The sequence below is a fragment of the Dermatophagoides farinae genome, chromosome 2 (assembly GCF_024713945.1).
Source record: "Dermatophagoides farinae isolate YC_2012a chromosome 2, ASM2471394v1, whole genome shotgun sequence".
Taxonomy (NCBI): domain Eukaryota; kingdom Metazoa; phylum Arthropoda; class Arachnida; order Sarcoptiformes; family Pyroglyphidae; genus Dermatophagoides; species Dermatophagoides farinae.
The window spans coordinates 4,966,974-4,994,157 of record NC_134678.1 but is presented as its reverse complement, the minus strand read 5'-3'; the positions used below and the strand labels follow the sequence as shown (position 1 = coordinate 4,994,157).

Genomic DNA, 27,184 nt, shown 5'->3' with positions numbered 1-27,184 from the left:
CAATGAATGATTATTATTATGCAATGATATAATGATAATGGAAATAATAACATTTACACATCAAAATAGGAATCATTTTAGGTTTGAATAAAACTTACAATACATATTACACACACACACACACAAAAACACAAATACATGTTGTACTAATGTATATTCTGAGAATGTGGATGGTAAATTCACCATCATCATTTTTATCGTTCCCGGTTGTATATAATTCAAAGTTCAACACACACACACACAATTTTTTTTTCTTTTTCTTATGTTATTTATTCTCAAATCTCAATTTTCGTGTTGAAAATTCACGTTTATGTGTTTGTAATGTTGTATGTATAGAGAGAGACTTTCCAGACTTGTTTGTCGACATTTTTCATTTTTTTCTCTTGATCATCATTACCTTGTGTTCCGTTGTTATTATTATTATTATTATTATTCGGGCAACCGAATGTTTTTTCTCGTTTTTACTATTTTTTTTTTATTTTTTGTTTTCTCGGGTCATCATGGTATGCCCCTCTTGATCAACAATAACAAGTAGTGGCAGTATTTTATTCAAGAAAGAAAAGAAAAAACTTGCTAAAAAACTCCACCCATATAAATAATAATAAAGGGAATTTATTTATTTCGTACACACACACACAAACACATGTAACGAAATATGGTCTGACTTCGAAATTCATCATCATTCAGTTTAACGTTTTCATTCATTCATTCATCCATTCGATAACTTACCTGTTCATTTTGAAAACTGTGGATATTCACCTGTGTGTATGATGTTTGTCATGGTGATGGTGGCGGTCGTCATCGTTAAAATAAAAAAAAAATTGTACCACTACAATTTTTTTTGAACATCATAGGGGCAAATTTTTTCAGGCATTGTGTGTTTATTGTGGAAAATTGTAGATTTTGTTTTGTTGTTTAAGAGGCTGCACACAAATACAACATACAAGTGGATAGTAACAGGCTGCCAACAACAACAACAACAACAACAGAAAAAACCGAAAAACCGATCACGGCAGCTACGACAACGAAGAAAAAATTCCACAGACACACATGTGGCGGCTGTCGTCGTGTTGTCGGGTCAATATATATTTGTGTTTTAATATCCACCATTATCATCATAATATCAAAAATGAAGCCAGAATATCTAACCAACCAAAAACAGAGCAACAGGTAAATAAAATGTTTGGAATTTGATTTGTTTCGAGATTTATACATACCAAACATTGTTTTCTACTATGTGACATATTATCGTTATCATCGTTTATTCGGCACAAAAAAATCACATCTTTTGAATCCAGAAGATTTGTCATTTGTTTTTTTGTTTTGTTTTCGTTTCGTTCTATCCAAATGTGTTCATATTATTTTGATAAAAGATTTCATTTCTTTGGAAAAAATGAAATATAAAAAAAAATGTTCCCATCACAATCCATTATCGAAAGTTTGTCATCATACGTCTATTTTTATGATTTGGACACAATGTAACCAATTATCATCATCATCATCATCATCTATAATTCGTTCATTCATCTTATCATTTTCATTCTTGTCAACCTTATTGTTAGTGTATCTGATTTTTTTAAGAATGGTCATATAATAAAAAATGATAACCATATGGTATGTGTACAGATATTTTTTTTTTATTGAATCATTGTATTTGATTTGAAGATTTAGATGTACAATACACATACAACGAATGCACGCAAAGTTTGATTCGATGCATCAAATAATACAGATTACAGAAAAGAGAAAAATTAACGATAACATCTGTGGTGAATGAAAAAAAACAAAATTTTTTTTTTGTTTGCGTGTCTGTTGTATCCAGGTGATTTTTGTTTCGAATCACATATGATTTCTTTTTACAATACTCTAATGAAAAATATTCAATGTTCTGGACATTAAATCATGATTCTGGTAATCAACGAGAAAAAAAAATCATTATGATGACAGATATATAATTACCTGTCGTTATATAGAAAATTAAACAACAATAGCAACAACTACAACTAAAAAAGAACGAGAATAGCAAAATGTCATCGACAAAACAAGTTGATTTGTAATAAAAAAAAATGACTACTTATTTGTAAGTCATCATCATCACTAAAGTTGTCGTTGTCATAGTCGTTCACCATCAATAATGACAGCGACAACAACAACAACGACAAAATTGATGATAATTGTAGAAACGAATTTCATTGGCATTCATCTTCAAAACCGCCATCATCACCACAACAACACTCAACATTATTGAATGGATCATTATGGACAAAAAAAAATATATAACGGAAATCTTCCAACCAAAACGAATAACATACTTTCACCTTTGAAAAGTGAATTATGTTTACGATAATGATCGACAAAGTGAGTGAGTGAGTGAGTGAGTGAGAGACAAAAACAAACCCGATTACTATTGTATTATAGCAATTATCATTCAAAAAGATAATTTCTTTATGAATTTTTCTTTTTCTTTGCCATTGTTTCGAATCTTAATGCTGTGGTTATGTTTTCTCTTTTTAATATATTAGTTGATTATTGTCGAATTTCGTTAATTCTTTTTGAATTCGATTTTTTTTTGTCAATCAATAATGATGAGATTGTTTGTAACAAAACATTCGTGCGTGTCCAACAAATACTAAAAAAAAATCATACACTTCGAAGAAAAATTGAATACATCCTGATGCAATATATCATTGATTCATTTTTTTTTCATTGTTATGTTTTGTATACTATTTTGACATTTGATTGTGAAAAATACCATAATAAAAGATTTTTTTTTCTCTTTTTTTTTCGTTGTTATTTTTTAGGTTATTTTTGGATGTCATTCGTCGTCGTACGACTAGAATGTATATATTATATGAATGAATCAAATCAAATCAAATCGAATCAAATTCAATCACATGAATCGACAACACAAAAATTGAATGACGATGCTTGATTTTTTTTTTGAAAAAAAAGAGAAAATGATTTCGTCTGTTTTTTTTGTACAAGGATTTCAAATTTGATTTTATTTTGGAATCGGATAAATCAAATCATTTTGGTTGATGTTGTCACTGTCAACGATTAATCGCCGAAATATATCATCATCATCACATGGATTATATCAAAATCAGAAAATTACATCCTCAATTTTATTGATGATTGATTTTGTGATAGCCTAGCAGCAGCATTATCATTAATCTGAAACAATCAATTTCATTCTATGTCATATGTTCAAATTGTATTTATTTATCGAATTTGATACGAGGAAAATTAAGGATCATTCGAATATATATGATCCATGATTATCATTTTCATATGTATTGTAACATCAGTTTTTTTGAATCAAATTTGACTGTTTTTTGTTTTGTTTTCCAACAAGTGTGTTCCAACAACAACAAGTGACAAATGTCTTTTCAACGAATGTTTTTGTTTCCATTTGTTTGTTGTTCTCATTCATAATAGTACAATCTGTCGTGGATGATGTTTTGTAAATTTGTTTTGTGTCCTTGATCTGTTTTGTACTATGTGTATGTGTGTGATCAAGATCACAATTATTATCATCGTCTGCCAACATTATATGGATGACGAGTGCGTTTTTTCTAGTTTTTCTACATTTCTTCGCTCGAATATATTCAATTGTTTTGGTTTTTTTCCTTTATTTGTTGCAAAAAAAAAATGAAATGAATTTGTTGTTTTTGTGATGAAATTTTTTTTTTAAACCCGCAAAATGATTTGAATATATTCAACGATCCATCATTTTCATCATCTATTGTCAACGTCATTATCATGGTCAATTATAATCTAAACGATGATTATGATAATGCTGATGATGATGATAATTTTGAATCACAAATGACAATGGTGACCACCATGATGATAACCTGTTGCCATTATTTTTATTCTGTTCAATAATGATTTACACAAAAAAAACGACAATCATATATCCATTATTTATAAATAATAATCGTCAAATTCTTCATTTATAACCATCATCATCATCATTTTTATAGTGCAAAAATTTTACTACCCGTATCATCATCATCATCATCACCAGGCTACTGACACTATTTGCGCACATACTATATCTATTCGATTTGAATGGATGTTTTAGTAGATGATGATGATTCAACGAACAATGACCACAAAAGATCTTTCAACTGATCATCATAATAATAATCATCATCAACAACAACAACATAATCCTTCTATTCACCATCATCATTTCGAAGGGTAAACATAATTTGAGTATCTTTATGAATCGACATTTTACATGGTTTTTTTCATCCCAAAAGATCAGATCATCAGATAATTAATTTGTTTATTGTTTCTTTCATTATTTCCAACTTTTTTTTATCAAATATATTGTTCCGGATATTATCCGATCATTTAGATTACAGACACTTTGCCATATTGTCGATAATAAGTGCAATTCCTTTTGGTTTCTAAAATATTTTCATTTTTTTTTTGTTTTCTTTGACAGGTGGTTGGTCGGTTGATCAACCACCAAAAAACAATAGAGATAATATATAAAATAGATAATGTTGGAAAATAACCTGAATATAATAAGCTTTATCGTGATCAAAATAATCCATCCATTTGGATTATTATGATTATGATCATTATTACGGTTATTTTTACATTTAATTCATTCATCTATCCATCCATCCATCCATCCATGAGTGAGAAAGAAATCGAAATGTGTATGTGTATGACGACATGTGTTTATAACATTTGATTTTTTTTTTTTTGCTAAGCACCAACAACAATAACAGAGAATAATTACCGATAATTGGTGTTAGTGTGGTATACATGTTTGATAATGGTAATGTCAATTTCGATGATAATGATGATAACAATAATAACATTTGTCTTTATATCAAATGTCGGATTGTATGTTAGAAATATGATATATGATGATGATGATGATGATGATGACAATAATGATTAGGATATATGGACCTTTTACATTGTAAATTTTCTATTCTGTTGCAGTTGATAGGTTTCGGTTTTTTTCATCTTGATTTTCCTGTCAAATCATACAACTGTGTGTGTGTGTCTGTATGTATTTATGGGTATTGGTTACACGGAAGCCAATGAACGATTGATTCAATTTTTTTTTGTATAATTTTTTTCTTCCAATTTCCATTCAAATTGAATTGAGTTGATTGATTTTTTTTTTGAAGTAAATTTTCCTTCTTTTTCCCTTTCACAAAAAAAATCAATCAAAATCAAGATCACTATTATTGTTATCGATGTAATTATAATTTGTTTTTGTATTTTTCCTTCTCGGTTAAATCTGGATTGATCATCATCATCATCATCATCGGTTGAATCGTGACCATAATTTTCTTGTCATCGAATCTGGTAATTTTTTTTATATATTGTTTTCCATTCAAAATTGATGATTTTACTTTCGATATCTTCAATGTTCTGTGTAAATGTGTGTGGGTGAATTATTGTATGTTTGTTGTTGAAAAGATTTGCTGATTGGCCACATAATCATCATCATCATTTTTAATTTCAACAAACAATCCTAGAAAAAAAAGTTGAAAAATAAGAAATTTCATAAATTCACATCCAACAATCATCATGCATACCGTGTGTATATTAATATAATTGTGCGGATAAAAACATTTGGAAACAATGTTAAAAAAAAAAAAAAAAATTATTATGACAATTCATTCAATCATCCATTATCATCATCATATGAAATTGAAAATGAAATGAGCAAATTTTTTTTCATATTTTTATGAAATATGACCGATCACATAATGTTTTGATGATTGATTGTAAATGGCCTGACAACACAATAAAAACCGTGTGGCCAAAAAAAAAACATTTAAATTGAACATGAAAACATTGTTATATTGTTGTTGTTGTTGTTATTCATCTTATGTCCGAACATGACTGTTTGTTGTTATTGTTGTTGTTGTTGTTGTTGAAAAGCTTAATAACGGGTTAATTTCATCCACATCATTGTTATTTGACCAAAAAAAATTGTTGGAATTTTTTTTCTAATATTCATATTTAATGCATGCAACACAATTGATCCGCATTAACAAATTTCAGACTTTTTTTCATTGTTTATGGCGATATAGACAATTCTTTGTCAAAAAAAAAAAATGTTTCCAAATTACCATTTACATTAAATTAAATTGAATAATTTTCGTTTTTTTCAACTGATTCGACTGTCCAGAAATTTTGGGTTTCTATTCCATTTTTTTTCGACCTAAAACGTGTTTATTATGAAGGTGATCTAAATTTTTTTTTGTTTGTGTGTGTGTATGTTGTATATTTAACCCATTGGAATGTCATTTCAAGGTTCATAACTGATTTTCATACTTTGTGGCTTGATTAATATCAACTGGTCTCTGGATCAGAAAAGTATCACAAATACAGACATATCATAAGTCAGTTGTTGACTATCATGGAATGGTCTTTAAAATGAATTTATAGAATATTAATTTGCCAAACGATAAAGTATGCGATAATCTAAATGTAAAAGATAAATTGTTCTGGTGATTTGTGTTGATCTTCGACGATTATGTACAGATAAACACTAGTTATCAAATCGACGACATGGATGGAGAACTCAGATCACCTTATATTTGGAAATTAGAGATTTATTTCTCAAAGAATGTTTACTGAAAATATGATTGGTTTTAAAATCAAAAATTTGACCAATATCGCAAAAATTGATCTTTTTTCTTTTATTATAATGCCATTAATAATTACATGTAAAATAAAGTTTTTTTTATATTCATGTCAATTGTTTTCTTTTGTTTTGTTTTTTTATTTTGATTATTATTGTCTGATTATACTCTTGATTTGCAAAATTCAAAATTTTTTCATCTTAATCAGACAGTTATTCAGGCTTTTGGATTCATTCATTCAAATTATATATTTATGCGCATTCTCAAATAGAAGGATAATTTTTTGGTTCCGATTTCGGTATCAAGAATTATTGTATTTAAGAAGTGGTAAAAGTAAAAGAACGGTTTTATTTTTCGGAATGATATCCGGACAGATCGAACCATCATCTGTAACAATAACAATCATGCAAAGAGATATTTATGATATGCACACACACACAAATGGACGAATGCATGCAACAGGACAATAGATAAATGAAAAATATTGGGTGTGTATCGTCATGGGAAATGTCAAGCTAAATTCTTTTTTTGGGCCACTTTTTTTTCATCCGTTTTTCGTCGCTTGATTGATCATTTCTGCAAAATGAATGTATAAGAAAATGTCATTGTGATCGATAACACAAACGATATATATATTGCAAAAATAAATGTTTTCGCATTTCTTTTTCTGAATTGATAATTTTTATACAAGTGTAAATTTGGCTGAATCACTCTGCAACAAAAGACTCATATTGTAGGCACTTTGCGGAAGAACAGAAAATTCAACCCAAAGGAAGTTCAATTTGCTTTTGAAAAAAAAATGATCAGAATTGATTGTGGATTGGACTAGAGCTTGGATGGATGACTGGAACCACACACAAACATAGTGAACGTACGCTTCATTACGATTGTTTTTTTACTCTAACTTGTTGTTTGCTTCACATTATTTAAAAAAAATCAACTGGTTAGCATACAAATTTTTTTTTCACACATACACTTCACTTGATGATGTTTAAAAAATTTTTTCCTTTACAATCAATATCGAGTGAAAATTTTGACCAAATCAAATTATTGTATGTAACAAAAATAGGTGAAGCCAATAACAAAAAATTATGCAATCACCTGATTTCCATTTCAAGGTTCATTGATTTTCAAGTGGCCAAACATATACATACATAATGTGTGACAATCATGAATGGATTGGAATGGTGAGAGAAAATTTAAAACCATTCACATCGACATTGACACCTCATTGATTTTCAATAATTTATGGAGCCAATTGTTTTCTGTTACCTGCCCATTCCTCTCCATTTTTTTTTATTCTTATATAAATTCGATTTTTTTTTTTGGTTCCGATTTCGGTATCAAGAATTATTTTCGGTTTTATTTTTCGCAATGATATCCGGACAGATCGAACCATCATCTGTAACAATAACAATCATGCAAAGAGATATTTATGATATGCACACACACACACATGCATGCATGCAACAGGCAATAGATAAATGAAAAATATTGGGTGTCACTTGAAGCTAAATTTTTTTTTCTTTTTTTTTGTTTGTCGCTTGATTGATCATTTCTGCAAAATGAATGTATAAGAAAATGTCATTGTGATCGATAACACAAACGATATATATATTGCAAAAATAAATGTTTTCGCATTTCTTTTTCTGAATCGGATTTTTTCAACTTTTTTCTTTTGAAAAAAATGATCAGAATTGATTGTGGATTGACTAGAGCTTGGATGGATGACTGGAACCACACACAAACATAGTGAACGTACGCTTCATTACGATTGTTTTTTTTCTAACTTGTTGTTCAACTGGTTAGCATACAATTTTTTTTTCACACATACACTTCACTTGATGATGTTTAAAAATTTTTTCCTTTACAATCAATATCGAGTGAAAATTTTGACCAAATCAAATTATTGTATGCAAAAAAATCACCTGATTTCCGTTATTACAACAACAACAACAAGTACGAAAAAAAAATTCAATTAAATTGAGGTTGAATTTTTTCATGCCAAAAAAACAAAATCAACTAAAACGAAAACATTCTTATATATATAGAAAAAGAAAATTACGTCACCCAACTTGGTGGTTTTGCATCAAAATTATTTTTTCATCATTCGATATCCGCATGATGATTGTTAATGTGCGTGGTGAATGAAAAAAAAATACAACAACAGAAAATGATTATATACAACAACAAATATCATACGATTAGATTCGCAAATTTTTTCATTTCACATATTATATTACAATTTAAGAAAAATATTTATTCATAAAACAAATGATGCTACGAAATATGTGAATGTGTGTGTGTGAAAAATGTAATGAGAATCGCCATCATCATGAGCATTGTAATTATTATTATTTGAAAATATTATTCTCTGGTGATATAGATTGAATGGACTTCATCATCTCATGTCACAATCATCATCATCATCATCATCATCATCAGTGGCCCAATTTTCAATTTCACTAATAATCATTTTTTTCATATGCATATTTGATTTGAAATTTGATAAATTTTTCATTTTCTTTACGCTCATCAAATTTTCAATGAAATAAAATGAATGAACTTGATGGTTAAATTCGATGTAAATTTTTTTTTTGTTTCTTTTCTTGAATAATGATGATGATAGGACATTACATAACTAATGTATGCATGTATGTCGTGTGGATGATTTTCTAATGAATCAAATTACAAATCTCTCACGCTACAATTAATAATTGTTTTTCTACAATTCAATTAAAATTGATCCAAAATTGATAATGATGATGGTGGTGACACAGAGTAAGCGTATAGAAAATGTTTGCCACTCAAATTTTTGAGCAACAGCAAAAAAAATGATCAAATTTCCACTCATTTGATTTGTTTCACATTTTTAGGTGAAAATGATTACCACATACTGACCACTTAAATCAGTTCTGGCCAATGTGGTATTGGTGCCCATATAATTTATGCCATGTGTATGTGTGTTTGGAAAGATTAAAACCCATGGATAAGACAAAAATAAATCTGAATTTTCATTTTCTCATCGAAACATTGGTGTTTTGATTAGTTTTAAATCCCATAATATATATGCCGAAACCATAAACGAAATCAAATGGAAAAAATCATGTTGTTAATTTTCTTTTGGGACCCGAATTGAATTATTTATTTTTTCGTTTTGTTTTTACTTTTCATTGAATCCTAGGAACTGAATGTGTGTGTGTGTGTGTGTGTGTACGTATGTGTAGAAAAAAACAACTTCAGGTGAGAGATCATTGAATATACTTGTGAAATAATCAACATATGTATGTGTACAAAAAGGTACAAAAAAATGATTTTTCCTTAAATGATCATTTTGCTGCTTAAAATGTGTGAGAAAAAAAATATACGAGACTTACTTAATTAACAAATACATGTGAGTACGACTGGATGACGATTTTTACGTATGAAAAATAAATAAATTTATTTTATTTTCCTCTTTTTACAAACAAATTTTTTTTGTGTGTTTCTCTCCATTCATTTGTTTGTTTGTTGTTGAATGTGATGAACGAAAAAATAAAATAAAATCGATAAATGAAATGAAATGAAAACAAAATACAGGTAAACATGTCCAATACTCTCATTTGGATTCATTTTGCTAATTTTTTTTGTCACAAATATTTGGTCTTTTGTGCAATGATCATCTTTTATTAAATTTTTTTATTGAATATGGTTACTCAATGTTTTTTCTTTTGATACAGGTACCATTTGCTTTACAAAAATCAAATCGATCGTACTTGTTGTATTGAGCATCCAATAATCTAAATTATTATTATCATCATCATCATTATAATCATTGTGGATTGTCTTTAAATGATATTATTACTACCATACACATCAGCTTAATTGATCAATGAAACATTGACAACCACCACAATAATGACGATATAAGTTGTGATTATTAAAAAAATAAAATGAAATGAAATTCATTTATTGATTGATTGATGAATTGTACGCTAAGTTTATAATGCTCATCGATCGAAACAAACCAAATCCACGTTTTCCAGTAAAAAAAAACCATTTTTCTCGGTGTATATGTGTATATATGTCCTTGGTTGATGATTGTCGTTGTCATTACCTTTCAACGACTATCGATTTGTATGTTTTCAACTGTTTTTTTTCGGTGTGTGTTGTGTGTATCCATATTTTTTTTATCTCCATACATTTCACTTAAGACATCCAAATGATGATGATGATGGATGGATGGATGATGATGATTTTAAGGAAAATTTCCAGTGTTTTTCAATGAGCTTTTTTTTAAAAAAAAACAACAAAAACATTAAAATTTACCTGTTCTACTAGTGATTTTGCTGTTGTTATCACCTGTTGAATCTGTTTTATTTAACAAAAAAAAAATTCAAATGTTCATCTGGATTATAATCGTATTAATATCATTATTTTTTATTGCTAAATTTTCACAAAACGATGATTATAACGATGATGATGATGATGGTGAAAACAAAAAAGAAAAAATATTTCGAAAATATGCCTGGAACCATTGGTTTCAGCTGCCAAAATCATATCTTATGATTTATTCCAAATTGGCATTACCGCCAAGATCTTTATTTAATCGAAAATCGTATCATCACCATCACAGTCAACAACAACAACATCATCATCATCATCATAATCCACAACACCATCACCAAAGACAAAGGTTTGAATGTGATCTATTTTTTTTCTCCCTTTCATTTCTTTTATTTTAATGTTATAATGAGATTAAAAGAAAAAAAAATGAATGGACGAGGTTTTACCTGTTTGGTTTTTTTTGTTCTCATTGCAAGCCGTGCCATTATCATCATTTACCTTAATTCTACCGTTTTTTTTATCTTCACTTTTTTTCATTTTATTTATTCATATTCTTTTTAATCTAAATGTGTGTGTATGTGTGTGCCTATGTCTCCAATCATCATCTATTGCAAATGGTGGTTTTTTATTGTTCTACATTTCTTATGGATGTTGGACAACGATAATAAAATGGTGATGATGAAGATGATGGGCGATGATAATAATAATGATGATAAAGTCTTTTTCTAATTTCCGATTTTATCATCATCAAATTTCTTTTCTATTTTAATTCATCATAGATTAAAAGTAACAACGAAAAAAAACGTTTAAATGATATTTGAAGTTGTTTTGATACGAAATTTTTTTATCTTTTTTTTCAAATTCAATTCAATGAATATGCTATAAACATATTCTTCATCTATTCATTTATTCAATGTTATCGATAACTGTTTTGATGATCGAAACGATACGTTTCTGGTACGGTAAATTTCGACAACATCAGCGACAGACATGTTCAAAGCAAGATGATGATGATGAAGATAATATTGAGAATTTTAACATTATTGAAGAAAATGATGCTGATCATCATCATGATTATGAATGGATCACGAACAAATCCATCATCTATGATGATTTAAAGAAAATTTTTGAACCTGAACTTCCAGTTTTTCAATCCGTGTCCAATGAACATCATCGTCATCATCATCATCATCGTTATTGTAATTGTTCAAAATGTTGTAATTTCAATTTGAATACCAATGTTTCACAACAACAACAACAACAATTACTAACCGAGATTAGTATTGGTGATGAAAAACATGTTCGAATACCCAATGGAACAACAACAACAAGGTTTGTTTCAAACACGATTGCATTTGCACTGTTTTTCTCTTTGTTGTTGTTGTTTGAATCTAATTTAGCAATCGTTTCCCGTCATCATCAATAACAACCATACACTGTATTCCAGATTTGATTCAAAATTCGTGATGTTGGTTCGTGTGTATATTTATTGATCGTTCGATAGGTTAAAGCTAAAAACCAAAATTCGAAAATCAATACCGATGTTTTAATGTTAATGTTAATCACCATTAATCAATGCAAATAATGAGTTGAATGGTTTTTTCTCTTATTCGCTTTCCTATTTTTTACGGTTATTTGATTCAAACGATCGCTTTTTTCTTTGAATAATCGTGAGCCTCGGCTTGACTATATTGCCCGTGTGATTATCTGTGTGTGTGTGTGTGTGTATTGATGATAAAAGAAACCAATATTTAAGAAATGAATATTTTTTGAACAAAAAATAAGATAACTTTTGTCATTTTTTCTTTTTTTTTCACCAATAGTATTTCGGCTACTGAAATGTCCACAACAAAATCAACAACAACGAAATTGATCAAATATAAAAATCTATCGACATCAACAATGGCAACAATAAATGGTTCATTGACCAATGGTCATCATAATCATCATGATAATATTATTGTTGATGATGATTGTAATGATAATGTTGATTTGGGTGAACACAATAATCGCCTATCGGAATGTATTGGCAATATAAATGGAATCGATGAACCAGATCATTCGATCAATTCGACAATGATAATGATGATGCAATCGACAACATCCATGCTAGATGATGATGATGATAATAATGATGATGATGATCAAGAAGAATCATGTCTTCTTTGTAATTCTCGATTCGATTTATCTAGACATAAGCGTCTTGTTTGTAAACAATGTTCATTGAATGTTTGTTTCAAATGTTCATTATATGATTTCGATGCATGGATCTGCATCATTTGTCATCAACAACGGTATGTTTACAATATTCAATACAATAATTATTTTCAATTCAAATTTGTTCTCTTTTTCTTTCTATCTCCATAACAAACGAAAAAAAAATATAGGACAATATCAAACAATTTCCAATGTCAATCATGGCTTTGTAAACGTATCGTTAAACAACAATCTGAACGCGAATTGTTACATTTTATGAATGCAAAATTAAGATATGATTCAAATCGACAATTGATCAATAAGAAAAATGGTCATAATAATAATAATAATCATAATGATGATTGTGATGTTGAACAAATTGTCAAGAATGAAATTACGAATAACAACAACAACAACAATAATAATAACAGCAATGGTAACAAAAATGATTCATTATCATCATCGAATGGAATCGATAATATAATGGGTAAATTTTTTTAGATTTTTTCTCATCTAACATTTCGATCCAAATTATTATTTTAATGATAATGATCATCATCTTTATCATCATTCCATATAATGGATGCTTACATAAGAATTTGATGAACATTTCTTCAAAACGTTTATAGAGATGGAAAATGAGTGAAAAAAAATACAAATGAAATTGTAGATGAGAATGTTTAGTATCCATATTTTTGGAGGCTCAAGTTGTTGTAGTTGTTGTTTTATATAGATTTTTTTTTTGCTTCTGATATGGTGAATATAAATTTTTTTCAATATATTATTTTTCATACATATATTTGAACAAGAAAAACTGAAAAAAACTGGATTTTTGCCGGTTGTGTGTGTGTGTGTGTTTGTGTTGATGTTTTGAAGATTTTCCTGGTCAGAAAAAAAGCTGTTTTCAAAAATGATGGCAATGATGTTGATTATAATGGTGTGGATGCGCTTGATTCCCGTTTTTTTTCGATTACATTTCATTCATTCATCTACTTTTCTATCCGACCACCATTGCCATTCATGTCAAAGGCATACCTGTATGTTCTTGTACCTTTATCATCTTAAACTTTATGTATGTATCTTTGCTGCTCTCTTCATCTTTCAAGGTGAATGTACTTGCCATTTTTTCGCTAAACTATTCCAGAAAAAAAAATATTGACTATGATTATGATGATGATGGTCATAAACAAGACTTATAGATTTTAGATTTTGGAAAAAAAATTCTTTATTTTTGATTTTGGAATTGATCCTCCTTATCATCAATGAAAATCATTCGATCTCATCTATTGAATATAGGAATTTATTTATTAAATAATGGGAGAAAGAAAAAAGAAATCTCTTCAAAATATCCGGTTCACTCCGAATCATTGGCAATCATGGTTCATCATCTAGTCCAATCTATTGTGTGAGATAGAAATTGTTATTATTTATTAGGCCAAATCTAAATCTTGAGAAAAAAAAAATAAAATAGCACTAGCATGAGTTTTGAGTTGAATGAATGCATATTTTTTTCTGTTAGATTGATTCATTGATGAATATTTTTCTTTCATTATAATATTGCTAGCATTCAGATTTTTATTTTATTTTTCCTCTTGAAATTTGTTATAAAAAAAATTTTGTTGTTCAATTTGATTCGATGATGATGATGATGGACACGACCACCATCAAAATGATTCACTTGTTCTTGTTATCGATCTTGTCATCATCATCATAATCATAATCGACAGATAATATAAGTATCAACCTACGCTACACTTGTTTGAAAACTATCAATATGTTTCCGAATATCAAATTTGACATCCACATTTACATAATATGGATGCTGATGATTATGACGATAATCAACAGACACAACGAAAAATCCAGTACAAACAAGAAAATATCTAGACCAAATAGACCAAATCTGAATTTGATTCATATAATTTAATATTCAATAAAATATAAGTTCTACAGACTATTAATTTTTTCTTATTACATTTTCTGAAATATAGCAATCGATGGATCAAAATATTCATCTAGCATCTTTATGTCATTTTTTGTTCCACGTTGATAATTTTTTTATCCGTTTAAATTTTTTTTTTATCTCTACTCACTACATTTTTGATCAAAAATGACAATTAGTTTCGTTGAAAAAAAATTAGCTTCCGACTTGTTGTTACTGGCTATAATTGTCGTCCCAATTTATTGTTACCTGATATCTGTGAATTATATCCATTGGATTATTGGAGGCAGAAATATATAGATCGGCAAAAATGTAATTTAGTCCCGTTATTTTTTCTCTCCTTTTTGAATGCAAGTTTGTTCATTTTTTTTGATCAATGATGATGATGATGATAATCTACTTTTTTCCATCATCATTACAATTTTTGGTGTTTTTCTGTTCTGAGATATATTTCTTTTTTATTTGTTGATGATCGTCAACAACATTGTTACCATCTGCAACAGTTTTATATAGCATAAATATAAATATAATAATAATGATTGAATATAAATTTTTTCACGTAAATAACTATTTTTTGTTATCTTTTTACAAGTGGAAACGAATGGCGAATCATTGGATGTCGATAATCAAATGAGAAGCAACAAAAATATTGATCATGCACACATGAACAATCGTTATGAAAATCTTTTAGCCATACGTTCGGATATGGAATTAAATTTGGCCAAATTATTAGGCTTTGATTCGATTGATTATTCACATATTGGATATATTTTTGATGATGATCAATGTAAGTAATAATAATTTTTTTTTTGTTGTTTCTTTATACAAATTTCTATTTCTATGAACAAAAACAATGTCGGTTGCGAGATCCAATGGATCCAATTGCTTATTTACAGTATTTTGAATTCTCATCGTGCACAACACATACAGACAATCATCATCATCATCATTATTATAATTTTTATTTTATTCACTCGTATGCATAATCAATTAATCATTTTTTTCTCTGATATGAACACGCATACAAACAAAGAAAAAAAAATTAGAACTTGCACATATACAACATATACATCTATTCTTGGGATGTGCAAGCCGGATTTTATTTTATTTTCTTTTTTTTATATTTTTGTTTTTTGGTGTCATACATACAGGTCATCATCAAACAAAATCATATGCATCACCTCCCCCGCCTTCTTCTTCATCATTATTATTTTTTTATTATTATTATTATTTTCCTCCCCTTCTTCAGATACTTCAGTCTGCCTGTCAATTCTGATTTCACGCTGCTGATTATTTTGTTTTATTTTAATTTTTATTTACTTCCATACCATGTTATAAATGTGTGTGTGTGTGTCTTATATTCAGAAAAATGTTCAGATCACGGGCGCCATTTGTTTTCTTTTTTTTCTTCGACCATATATAAAATGGTTAATATTATTATGGTGATGATGATGATGATAATTCTATGCATACAACAAGATATATTATACAAATTTATTTGTTCTGTCCGAGTCGGTAATAATAATCATTCACGATGATGAAATAAACACAATACAATATAATAATAATATATGTTTGGAGTAAAATAAAATGAAAAAGAAATGTTCCACAAGGGAGTGTTCAACGAAAGATATATAATAAAATAATCACAAACAAATCTCTTGAAAATTGGATTTTTTGATCTAAATTGATGATCATCATTGATTTTAGTTTTGCCGTTTTTTTCTTTTTCTTCTTTCTCACTAATTTAAATCTGGTAGGCATTGTTCAATTGATTGATTGATTGATCGACTGGATCAATCTTGATTTTTTTTCCTATTTTGTTATGGTTTCAGGAAAGAAAAAATTTTTTTTTTCATTTCAATTTCATTTTTTCATTCATTCCTTTCTTTAAAGATAGAACAACCACTAGTTAGATTAATCATATACACAGCAATTTGTGGATTCTTTCCGTGTTTTATAGTCACACAATCTAACAATTATTGTTTAATATGATCAATACAATTAGCTTCGATTCGAAATGAACATTTTTTTCAAAAAAAAAATCTTGATGAGTAAATTGAACGATCTGATTGAAATGTATATTTCATTCTATCCAGAAAAAAAACAAACCATTCATTGATTCATCCATTTTCAAATCATACTCATCACTATACGCCAACGCTTTTCGTACTAGCATTATTTTATTTTTTTTTATGATGATGATGATTTTTAACCATCAAATCGAATCTTTCAATCACAAACAATGATTAGATAATGACATGGTCATCGTTTGAATTGTTTCATCATAAAATCCAATGATAATATAATCTTTGATCTAAAATTTTAACTGTTTTTGTTTTTGTCGGCCGGTTGGCTTATATTTACCGAATAAATTTTTTTTTCATTAAATCCTCTTTTTTTATGATGTGATAAGATGTTTGTATATTTGTGTGTTTGTGTTTGGATATGTGTATATGTTAGTGGTGTTGAAAATTCCGTTCATTATTATTAACAGAAGAAGAAAAAAAACAATATTGACGACCTAAGGCAATTTCCATTTATATGATTGAAATTGGGGCCAAGAATTTTTTCTTTCTTATTTCGCGTTATTTTTGACAGGCATTTAATATTTAGCTATAAAACAAGATTTATATATATATGTGTGTGTGTATGTGTGTTTAAAACCGTAGTGTGAAAATGAACAATCATCCTGGAGTAAAGAAAGAAAAAATGATAAAGGCGGACGAAACACACAAATATTTGAGACCTGTCCGGCTATTCACTTGACTATCGGTCAGTAATTCGTTGTAGGATTGAAGAATTTTTTTGTTCTTTCACAACAAAATCAATACCATCTGCCTATATCTGTTTGCCGACCGAAAGAAATACCTCAATTTTCAAATTACATCCTTTGTATTTATTATCGCAATTTTTTTTGTTGAATTTGATAGAAAACAAGATTATCAAAAAATATGATGATGATGATGATAACCTTTTCAATGACCTATTTTATTTATGATATGATTGTAACACTGTTTTTTTGTATGTCGATTATCAAACGTTTAAAAAAATCAATTATTTCAACATAATGCTTACAACCAACAGGGTATATGTTAATATTGATTTTTTTTCGGTAGTTTAAATCGATTATAATTGTGATCATGTTTTTTTTTAAAATTCCAAATTCTATATTTGTTTAATGATTTTTCTGATCCTTTCAATTGTTTTTTTTTCCTCGTAGATAATCAATTGATCAAAACCTTTACACCATTGTTGGCCAATTTGTTTACAATATTACAACAATCAATATATGATTGTGATTGTGGTGAGTGATTAATATTTTGTAAGATAATATTACCATTGTAATCGATTGAAACATTGTTTGTTAGGCCGTGAACCAGAAACAACACCCACTCAAGCTTATAATCAATTAAAAGAAGCTTTACAAAAGATTAGTGAAAAATCATTCGGATTTACTAAACAATTGCATCTACCATCACAGCCATTAACATTGACAGAAGTGGAAGATTTCATTAATAATTGTCAATCATATGAACACCTGTTGGCACAATCTATTGTTAATCAGGTTTGTAAAATGAATGAATCATTAATTTGAATTTGCAATTAAAAATTATCATTTTCTTATTGTTTGTTTTTCTTGTTCTTGTGTTTACAAAATTAGATCATTGAAGATGGACAAAGTCGTTTTTTGACTACAGCATCGACATCATCATTTAATAGTTTCAAGAGTAGTGCATCATTCATTGATCATTATAGTCATCATAATAGCCATATAAATTTAAATCGTATCCGTACGGTTAGTAGCGGTTGCGGTGGTAGTAACTGTGGTGATGGCCATTGTTCAGCCATGAGTGGTGCCAATAATAAAATGGATAATGATCATTCAATATCTTCATTTGATGATCAACATAGCTACTGTGATCGACAATTAACAAATGATGATATTGATCAAGCCATGCATAATAATAATGATGAAGAATTGAATGATCATAATAATTATGGTGATGGTGATGATGATGACGATGACGATAATATTGAAAATGATTTCGGTCTTGAATTAAATTTCGAACAATCAAAGGTTTATTTTCCAGAAGCCGGTCTCGATTTAATTGATTCGAAAAAATATTCATCAACTGAATCGAATCTTTCACAAGATTCTGGTATCAAGTTGATTGATAATTCACATTCGTGGCAAGATAATTGGTTTTTCAAGAAAAACAAAGAAAATAAATCTTATAATCAATATCATCTGAATTCAGATATTCATTTTGGATATATGGCATTAGCTTTAGCAGAATCCGTACCAATGTTGATACCAAATCCTAGTCAAGCAATAAATCCTATGTTGGGTGACATGGAAGCTGATCAAGTTTCCGATTTATCTGAACATTTATCCGAAACTGGTTCAATAGTATTTTCTTCAGATGAAGAAGGAGATGGTCCAAATGTAGATACTATTGATAGAATGAAGAATGTTGAAAAGAATAACTCTTTGATTAGTACGATATCTCCGATGGATATCGATGTTAGTAATACCATAGCCAAATCACATAAGGTATATATTGAAAATCGTAGAGGAGAATCGTTTCCAACAATAACGAAAACAGCATCGTCAATCGAATGTTCAACATTACAAAATCGAAAAAATAAAGCCATCATTCAAAGTCTAAGATGGACTAAAATCAAAGTGCCAGATTTTGTGCCAAGTGAATTACGAACAATATGTAATTCAATACCAAATCCACGGCTAGAAAATTTGGATTATATTCCTACTTTTACGATGAAACCTGGAAATGCTTCCATACACAGTGGAATTGTGGCACAATTCTGCTGTAAAGCCCAAGGACTGTTGCCATTATATTTCGCTTGGTATAAGGATGGCCATTTGATTGCTGCATCGGCCGATGAATCGACTCGACGACCCGAAGAGATTGAAAATAGACGATTAGCTCGAACATATTTTGGTGTACGATTTATACATCGCCGATATGTCGAAAGTAATTGTTCCGCATACCGTTTAATCGTGTTTAATGATAATGAATGTATATTGGAGCTTAAAAAATCTAATCCGATGCATGCCGGTATCTATTCGGTGGTCGCTTATAATCATGTTGGTCATGATTGGTGTGATTTTAAAGTGGCCGTTGATAGGCAACATTTTTCTGCTGTTCCTAACCCGTTTAATCAGCAATTATCATCTATCGTAAATAATAATCATCCAATGTCACCTCGACCTGTATTAAGGCGGCCACAACATAAATCTCGTAAGGTAGGTTGAATATTGCAAATTTGCAATAGAAATTTTGATTTCGGTGTTTAAAAATTCATTTGCTCATTTTTTTCTTATTGGTTGTTTTCGGGTTCTTTCTCTTTCTTTTCTATGCCTTTTCCATCATTTCAATCCTATCCGACAATGATGAATCTACGATGACAAAAATCAATCATTTACAGACAAACATGAATGAAGTTTCTCAACTGGTTACTAGGATAGAAAGTCCCATGACCACTTTCCTTAATCAAGCTAAATTAAGAAATGATATTAGCCATCGCAAAGTCAATCAATCGAGCTCATCTTTGCCATCATCACCTCACGTGATACAGCAAACATGGGAAGAAAGAGAGGCATTAAATTCAAACGATCATAAATTATTATTGAAGATTATTCAACATCAACAAATGACATTGCCAACAAGTTCAAATGTACAATTTGTTCGTATCGATGATCATGATAACACTCTCAATGTTAATAATGGTGGCGGGAATCTTTCTAAAGTATAATTTATAATCATAATTATTGTTATTAATAAAAAAAACATTGAGCAATAATCTTGACATATTTTCCTATTGTTTTCTTAGGTTTCAACCGATTTAAATAGTACAAAATCACCTCAACAAATCATATCGACAGATATTGTCCATTCTAAAACATATGGAGATGATGGACAAATGTTAGAAGAATATGATGAAACAATACAATTATTACAAAGGGAAAGTCCGAAAAATTCCAATGATCAACTATCATCGGAAAATGTTTCCATCTCGTCAAATTCATTAAATGATTCAATTAATATACCTGTGATGCCAATAGCTGAACGTGAACATCGTAAATGGAATAATCCCGATGTAAATCTATTGAATAATCCATATTCGCCTGAAAATATTGAGAAACGTTCAAGACAGAAAATGATGTCATTTTCTCCCGAGCTTTTATATTCACCGGATGCCACATTGAATGATGATCGATTGGATGGAATGGTGATGAAACCTATTGTTGATGAAGAAGAGTTTGTGCCGGAAGAAAAACGAAAATTTTTCCATAGTGCCAGAGATTTAGATCGTTATAAACGTAATTATTATCTACCAAAAAATAAAAAATTACCAGAAGAAAAATATTCATTTTCAATTTTATCGGTATGTAAAATATTTGCTAACTTATATATAATGTATTAATCCTCTAAACAATACTAATTGTTTCCATTACTATTCATTAATCAATCAGTCATTGGGAGGGAGACCTTCTTCGGCGAGATCATCTTCGGCTACATCGATGAACAAAAATGAAGGCCACAATGAAGTCAATGGACTGTCGTCGACAAACAATAAAATCAACGGTGAAAAAATGGCTGTTAGTCAAATCAATGTTGAAATTGTTGATAATAATTGTAAAAGTACATCAACAGAACAATTGGAATGTAGTGAAATTTCCATCAAGATTAACAACGATAATCGTGATTCGATGGCAACAACAAGGATTAATTCACCATCCAATAATGTTGAAATTGTTGATGGTGATAACAATACCTCAGCAATAAAAACAACTATGAAATCAAACGATTCTAATCATCAAACAATTGCAAATCACCAGAATAACATTAAATCTAATCGAATTGTTGGAGAAAAAACAAGTCCACCTATAAGCAGGAATATGGTCAAAAGTTTGACCTCTCTGTTTTCGACATCAACTCAGCATTTACCATCATCATCTTTATCATCGCCTTTACCATCACAACAAATATCTAAATCGAATTCATTATCTCAAATTCCACAGCAACAGCAGCAACAAAAACGATTGTCTAATCTTAATGCTAAAAATTATGCTGTATGTTGCAATTTCATTCACAATAATGATAATTATTATTTTATATTATATTAATGATTATGATTTTCAGGTTTACAGTTTGACAGGTCGTTCTATACCTAAAGAGATATGCGAACAAAATCAAAAAAACTTACCACGGTTTACCGAACAAAATCGTATTGGCTTGGCTAATGAAATATCATCATCATCATCAACAACAACTTCGATGAAAAATTCAAGTTCTCAAATTCAAATTAAACAAGAACCTAGTGCCACTACGACTTCTATGACCACTTTATTCGTTGAACAAATGACTTTCGACGAAAATAATAGTCAACAATCAAATGAAGAAAGGTAATGGAAGTAAATTTTTTCAATGATCCGTTTGAATATGGATTTTTTTATAGAAATTCTTCACGTAATAGCAATTCTAGTTTGCGATCACTAGAATCTAACGATTCAACAATATCATCAAGTATAAATTCATTGGATAATCAAATGTGTAACGGGAAACATAATGGCAACAAAAAGAATAAAGGAGCTATTGGTGCTATCAAACAAAGAGCTGTTTTCTGGGAAAAACGTATCGAAGCAAGTCAAATTTCGGACACTCAAGTACAGGAAAAATTTCCAACAATGGATGGTACGGAACCGAAACCGATCGTATCAGAATAATTTTTTTCTCGCTATTTTTACTGCACAATTCACTTTGAAACATTCAGATTCTCTTATTTATTTTTCCATTATTTATTTGCATCAAATTTATCTTTTTTACTTTATTATTTTTTATGTAAATGTAAAATTTATTTATTTACTAAAATTAAAATTGAAAATGATGAAAAATCAAAAAAAAAAAAAAAATGATTTTTGAAAATCTTATTTTCGAAAATAAAAGATAGATGGTGCTAATATTCGAAACAAAGTCATGTGTTTTTGTTGTGATTCTTCATCTCTCGTTATTATTGCATCAATTTTCAACAATTTACAAAATGGTAATTTCATTTTCACACCTATCATAATTATGAATTATTTTCATTCATTTTTCAGAGTTCCGGTGTCATTCTAGCTGGTTTGGCTTTGGCCGCCATCGGTTATGGAGGTATATGAACAGAACAAAAATATAAAATTTTCAAATGTCTATTCATCATGTCATTATTCCCCCAAGGTCGAGCATTGATGCGTTCATCTAAAACGATCGGTGATACATTATCCAAATCGATACCTTCTTCAGCATTTAGTAATAGTAAATATTATAGAGGTGGATTTGAACCAAAAATGACGCGCCGTGAAGCTGGTCTTATATTGGGTATTAGTCCATCGGCTAGTAAGAATAAATTACGTGAATCACATAAACGGATCATGTTATTGAATCATCCGGATCGAGGTTTGTGACATTTATTTATTTATTTGAAATTATAAATTATCATATTTTATTTTTAAATGAATCCATTAGGTGGTTCACCTTATTTAGCTGCCAAAATAAACGAAGCAAAAGATTATCTAGAAAAAAATTCTCGTCCAGGACAATAATCATCTACGATTGTCATAAATCATAAACATGTTTTTTCATTGGAAAATATTACAGATTTCTGTTAATAATGTAGAAATAATTAAAAAAATGAATTTTTCGATTTCTCAATATAGATCAATCAAATTATGATCTAAACACTTTTTTTATCCATAGATGGCAGATGAAGCTTCATGAAAATTTGAATAAAAGTAAATTTGGCACGAGAATATTCATCAATTCTGTCGGTCATCATTATATAAATTGTGTGGCCGATATGCATTGGACATGACATGATGCACACACACACACACAATTTCGCATATTAATTAATTGACATATCATTTTCATTTTATTCAATATCACATGGGAATAATGCAGAATTTCTGAATGAATGATGACAACCATAAAAAACCATAACAAAAGAAGATGAAAAAATGACATTATGTATAATTTTATAATTTTCAAACAAATTGTTATTTTTCTACTACTTCTCAAATGTCTAATTATAATGACAATATTGATCATTATGATCATAATAATCATTATTATGATTGGTGCACTGAATACATTAATTTTTTGAAATTCTACCAAAAAAAAGTCATTTGTACTTGATTAACAAATTCAGCCTTCTTTTTGTTTCTCTAACCTTCCCCCAATCATAATCATCTCAGGTTAAATCTGTGGGTGTATGGGTTGAACAACAAAATCAACTAAAAGTTTTTATAATTATAAATATTAGGGGTAGCAAAGTAACAAAAAAAAACTTTGGCCAATGCCGGGTAAATGAATAAAACACACTATGATTTACCATTCTCTGATGATGGTGGTGGAATAAATAATTCTTGGAATGGGTTATTCTTTTTTTCAAAAGCAAAAAAAAAACAAAGTTAGCAGGAATGAAAAGTGGTCATTATCACGCACTCACTATTTTTTTCTTTTGATTACGCCCGTAAATTTTATGATGTCATGTTTATATGTGGGTGTATGTGTGTGTGTGTATCACTAATTGCCAGATTCTAGTTACATACAAATAAAAAAAGAAAATAAATAAAGTATTGAAAAACACTAGAAATAATGATGATTATGATAATCATCATTATTATTATCATTTAGATAATTTCTCATCATCATAATCACTAAATCAAAACAAAAATCTAGTTGTTCGAGTTTATAATGATGATAATGATGATGATGATGACAAATTTCATTCTTTATTTTGAAAAAGAATATAATGAACAACTTTTTAGTTGCAGTTAGTTCATAATCGACAAACAGATTCTTTATTGAAATCAAAATTATAAAAAAAAGAATTTATAAATCAGCCCATCATCACTGCGATAAAAAAAATAATAGATTATTTGTGATTAAAATATCGATGAATCACGAATGTTTCCGACATTTTTGTTTTCATAATCGGGGACCAACAGAACAACGAAAAAAAAAATTCAAATGACTAATGATCGGAAAATGTAACGGAAACACGCAAACACACACATGCACAATTACATGAACAAATCGAATGATATCGGATTCTATAATTATCTCGACAATTTCGATCTTTATAGCCATTTTTTCTCATTAATTTTTTTTCTCTCCAATAACAATATCAAAAAGAATGAATGAAAATAATCGATAATCGATTAGTAAAAAAAGAAATCTGGCCGATAATTATAAACGAATGTACAAATTTTATGTTAGTTCATTGAATATTATTTTTATTTTTATAAATCTCTGTTCATGTCATATTAATCGATGTCACTAACACACGCTTTTGTGATCCAAATTAGACCCATATTCAGCAGGGTGTCAATTAATAATATTTTTTTTTTGCCATCTACATCTATATTTGACATTAGCTAATATACTAATAATACAATAATAATAATAATAATAATTAGCTCTTCCTCTTATTTTTCAATTCCAAATGATGCTAAATTAATTTATCCACAACCAATTCTTATTGAATCATCATAATTCATTTACAGTAAATTTGAAAAAAAAATTATCACATTTGTTTTTTTTTGCTATTTGTAACAATTTCAACTTTCAACTTTAACCCATGATTCAGTCATTCATTCATTTATTTCTCAATTCTGTCATCCAAATCATAAAATAAATTGCCAACAGAATGGAAACAATACATCATTCGTTTTGGTTCATCTATCATAGATAGTATATATGAGTAGTAGTAAGTAGTAGAAGAAAAATATATAAAAAAAAGATAGATTCTATCGCTTCTTTGGATTTTAGATTCAATTCTTGTTGCGCGCTGTTATCATCATCATCATTGCCATCGTTTGTCGTATAACATAACCAGATAGAAAGAATAAGAAAATGATGAACGATTGCTATTGCCCACACCACCATCACCATTACCGTCATACTGAACATACAATGAACAATGATGATAATGATTATTATTAATGCTCTTGGCACAACAGTATCATTATTCATTTTTTTTCATTCATTCATTTATTCTGTGTGGCTTAGGCTTCATGTTCAATCTAACTATAGCTATATTTAGGGATGTATGTGTGTGTATGATGATGATCATGATGATCATGATGTCGAAACATATACAAGTTCTAAAGCTCGGAAATAAAATGAATGGAATGGAATGATTCCAACCGAATACACACACACACATGTATAAAAGATAGATAGAGGCCCCTATATGTGAAGCAGTCATGATGACAAATGACTTGAATACAGAGGAGCCTTGTTGTTGTTGTTGTTGCTGTTATTGTTGGATCTTGGTTTTGCTGACTGTTTTTTAGGGGATTCCTATGGCCCTATTGATATACATTTCTGGTTTCATCATCATCATCATTCACTATTATAAACATCATATGTATGTTTTATATGGTTTGTTGGATATGCATGTTGTGTGTGTTTATGTTCTATTAAGTCATTGGTTGTTAGCGGATTGTTGTTGTTGTTGTTGTTGTAGATCGTGGTGATGATGATGATAATGATGATCATGATCAATCCTTGGGCCCTTAGTAATGTTGTTGATGGTTATGATTATAATAATGATAGTGTGATATTAAGACACGGAAAGATTAATGATAGCTGATGATGATGATCATTATGGTGATCAAGAATGAAGAATGACCATAAGCACATTCATTGAGGAAATAAGAATGGGAATAAAATACGAATCAATAATAAGATGCAAATTTCAGCGTTGTTGGTTCGATTTGATCGATATTTTTTTTCAATACTGATTTTTAGATGTTTTCAACTATGCTATGTCTTTGTTGCTGGTGTTGTTGTTGTTGTTGTTCTTGATATGATCGTAACTTTTTAGCTCAACAACCAAAATAGAAAGAGAATCATCAAATTGTCATCAAGAATTCATTTATAATTCAAAAATACACACACTAGAAAGTATGAGGGAAAAAACTAAAAACCAAAATAGATTAAATCAAATGGGAGGAGGAGATGAAAAAATCAATTTTTTCGATATAAAATAGCATTGAAAGATAAATGAATGAAGT

General features: G+C 29.0%; 2 protein-coding genes across 13 annotated transcripts; both read left to right on the top strand.

Moving 5' to 3' along the window:
• The first annotated feature begins 768 nt into the window (after window positions 1-768).
• On the top strand, window positions 769-23,093 carry LOC124500090 (uncharacterized). 11 transcript variants are annotated; one of them, XM_075736057.1, is made up of 15 exons: window positions 1,154-1,170; window positions 1,299-1,614; window positions 2,802-4,206; window positions 11,735-12,287; window positions 12,779-13,249; window positions 13,343-13,638; window positions 15,686-15,880; window positions 18,317-18,400; window positions 18,465-18,661; window positions 18,758-20,365; window positions 20,548-20,868; window positions 20,953-21,507; window positions 21,596-22,195; window positions 22,266-22,528; window positions 22,582-23,093. In XM_075736057.1, the coding sequence occupies exons 4-15, from the start codon at window positions 11,869-11,871 to the stop codon at window positions 22,847-22,849; spliced, it is 5,277 nt and encodes a 1,758-aa protein (XP_075592172.1). In that variant the 5' UTR covers window positions 1,154-1,170; window positions 1,299-1,614; window positions 2,802-4,206; window positions 11,735-11,868; the 3' UTR covers window positions 22,850-23,093. The 11 variants fall into 11 exon arrangements, with proteins under 11 accessions (XP_075592176.1, XP_075592181.1, XP_075592180.1 ...); XM_075736060.1 differs by lacking the exon at window positions 11,735-12,287 and having other exon boundaries at window positions 772-1,170; XM_075736058.1 differs by lacking the exons at window positions 1,154-1,170; window positions 1,299-1,614 and adding an exon at window positions 1,660-2,358.
• Window positions 23,081-24,346, top strand: LOC124500092 (mitochondrial import inner membrane translocase subunit TIM14). Of its 2 annotated transcripts, XR_006959594.2 has the most exons (5): window positions 23,081-23,166; window positions 23,222-23,273; window positions 23,340-23,558; window positions 23,628-23,774; window positions 23,859-24,345. XR_006959594.2 is itself a non-coding variant. In XM_047064129.2 (4 exons), the coding sequence occupies exons 1-4, from the start codon at window positions 23,164-23,166 to the stop codon at window positions 23,702-23,704; spliced, it is 351 nt and encodes a 116-aa protein (XP_046920085.1). In that variant the 5' UTR covers window positions 23,081-23,163; the 3' UTR covers window positions 23,705-24,346. The 2 variants fall into 2 exon arrangements, 1 of the variants encoding a protein (XP_046920085.1); XM_047064129.2 differs by having other exon boundaries at window positions 23,628-24,346.
• Window positions 24,347-27,184: the final 2,838 nt, after the last annotated feature.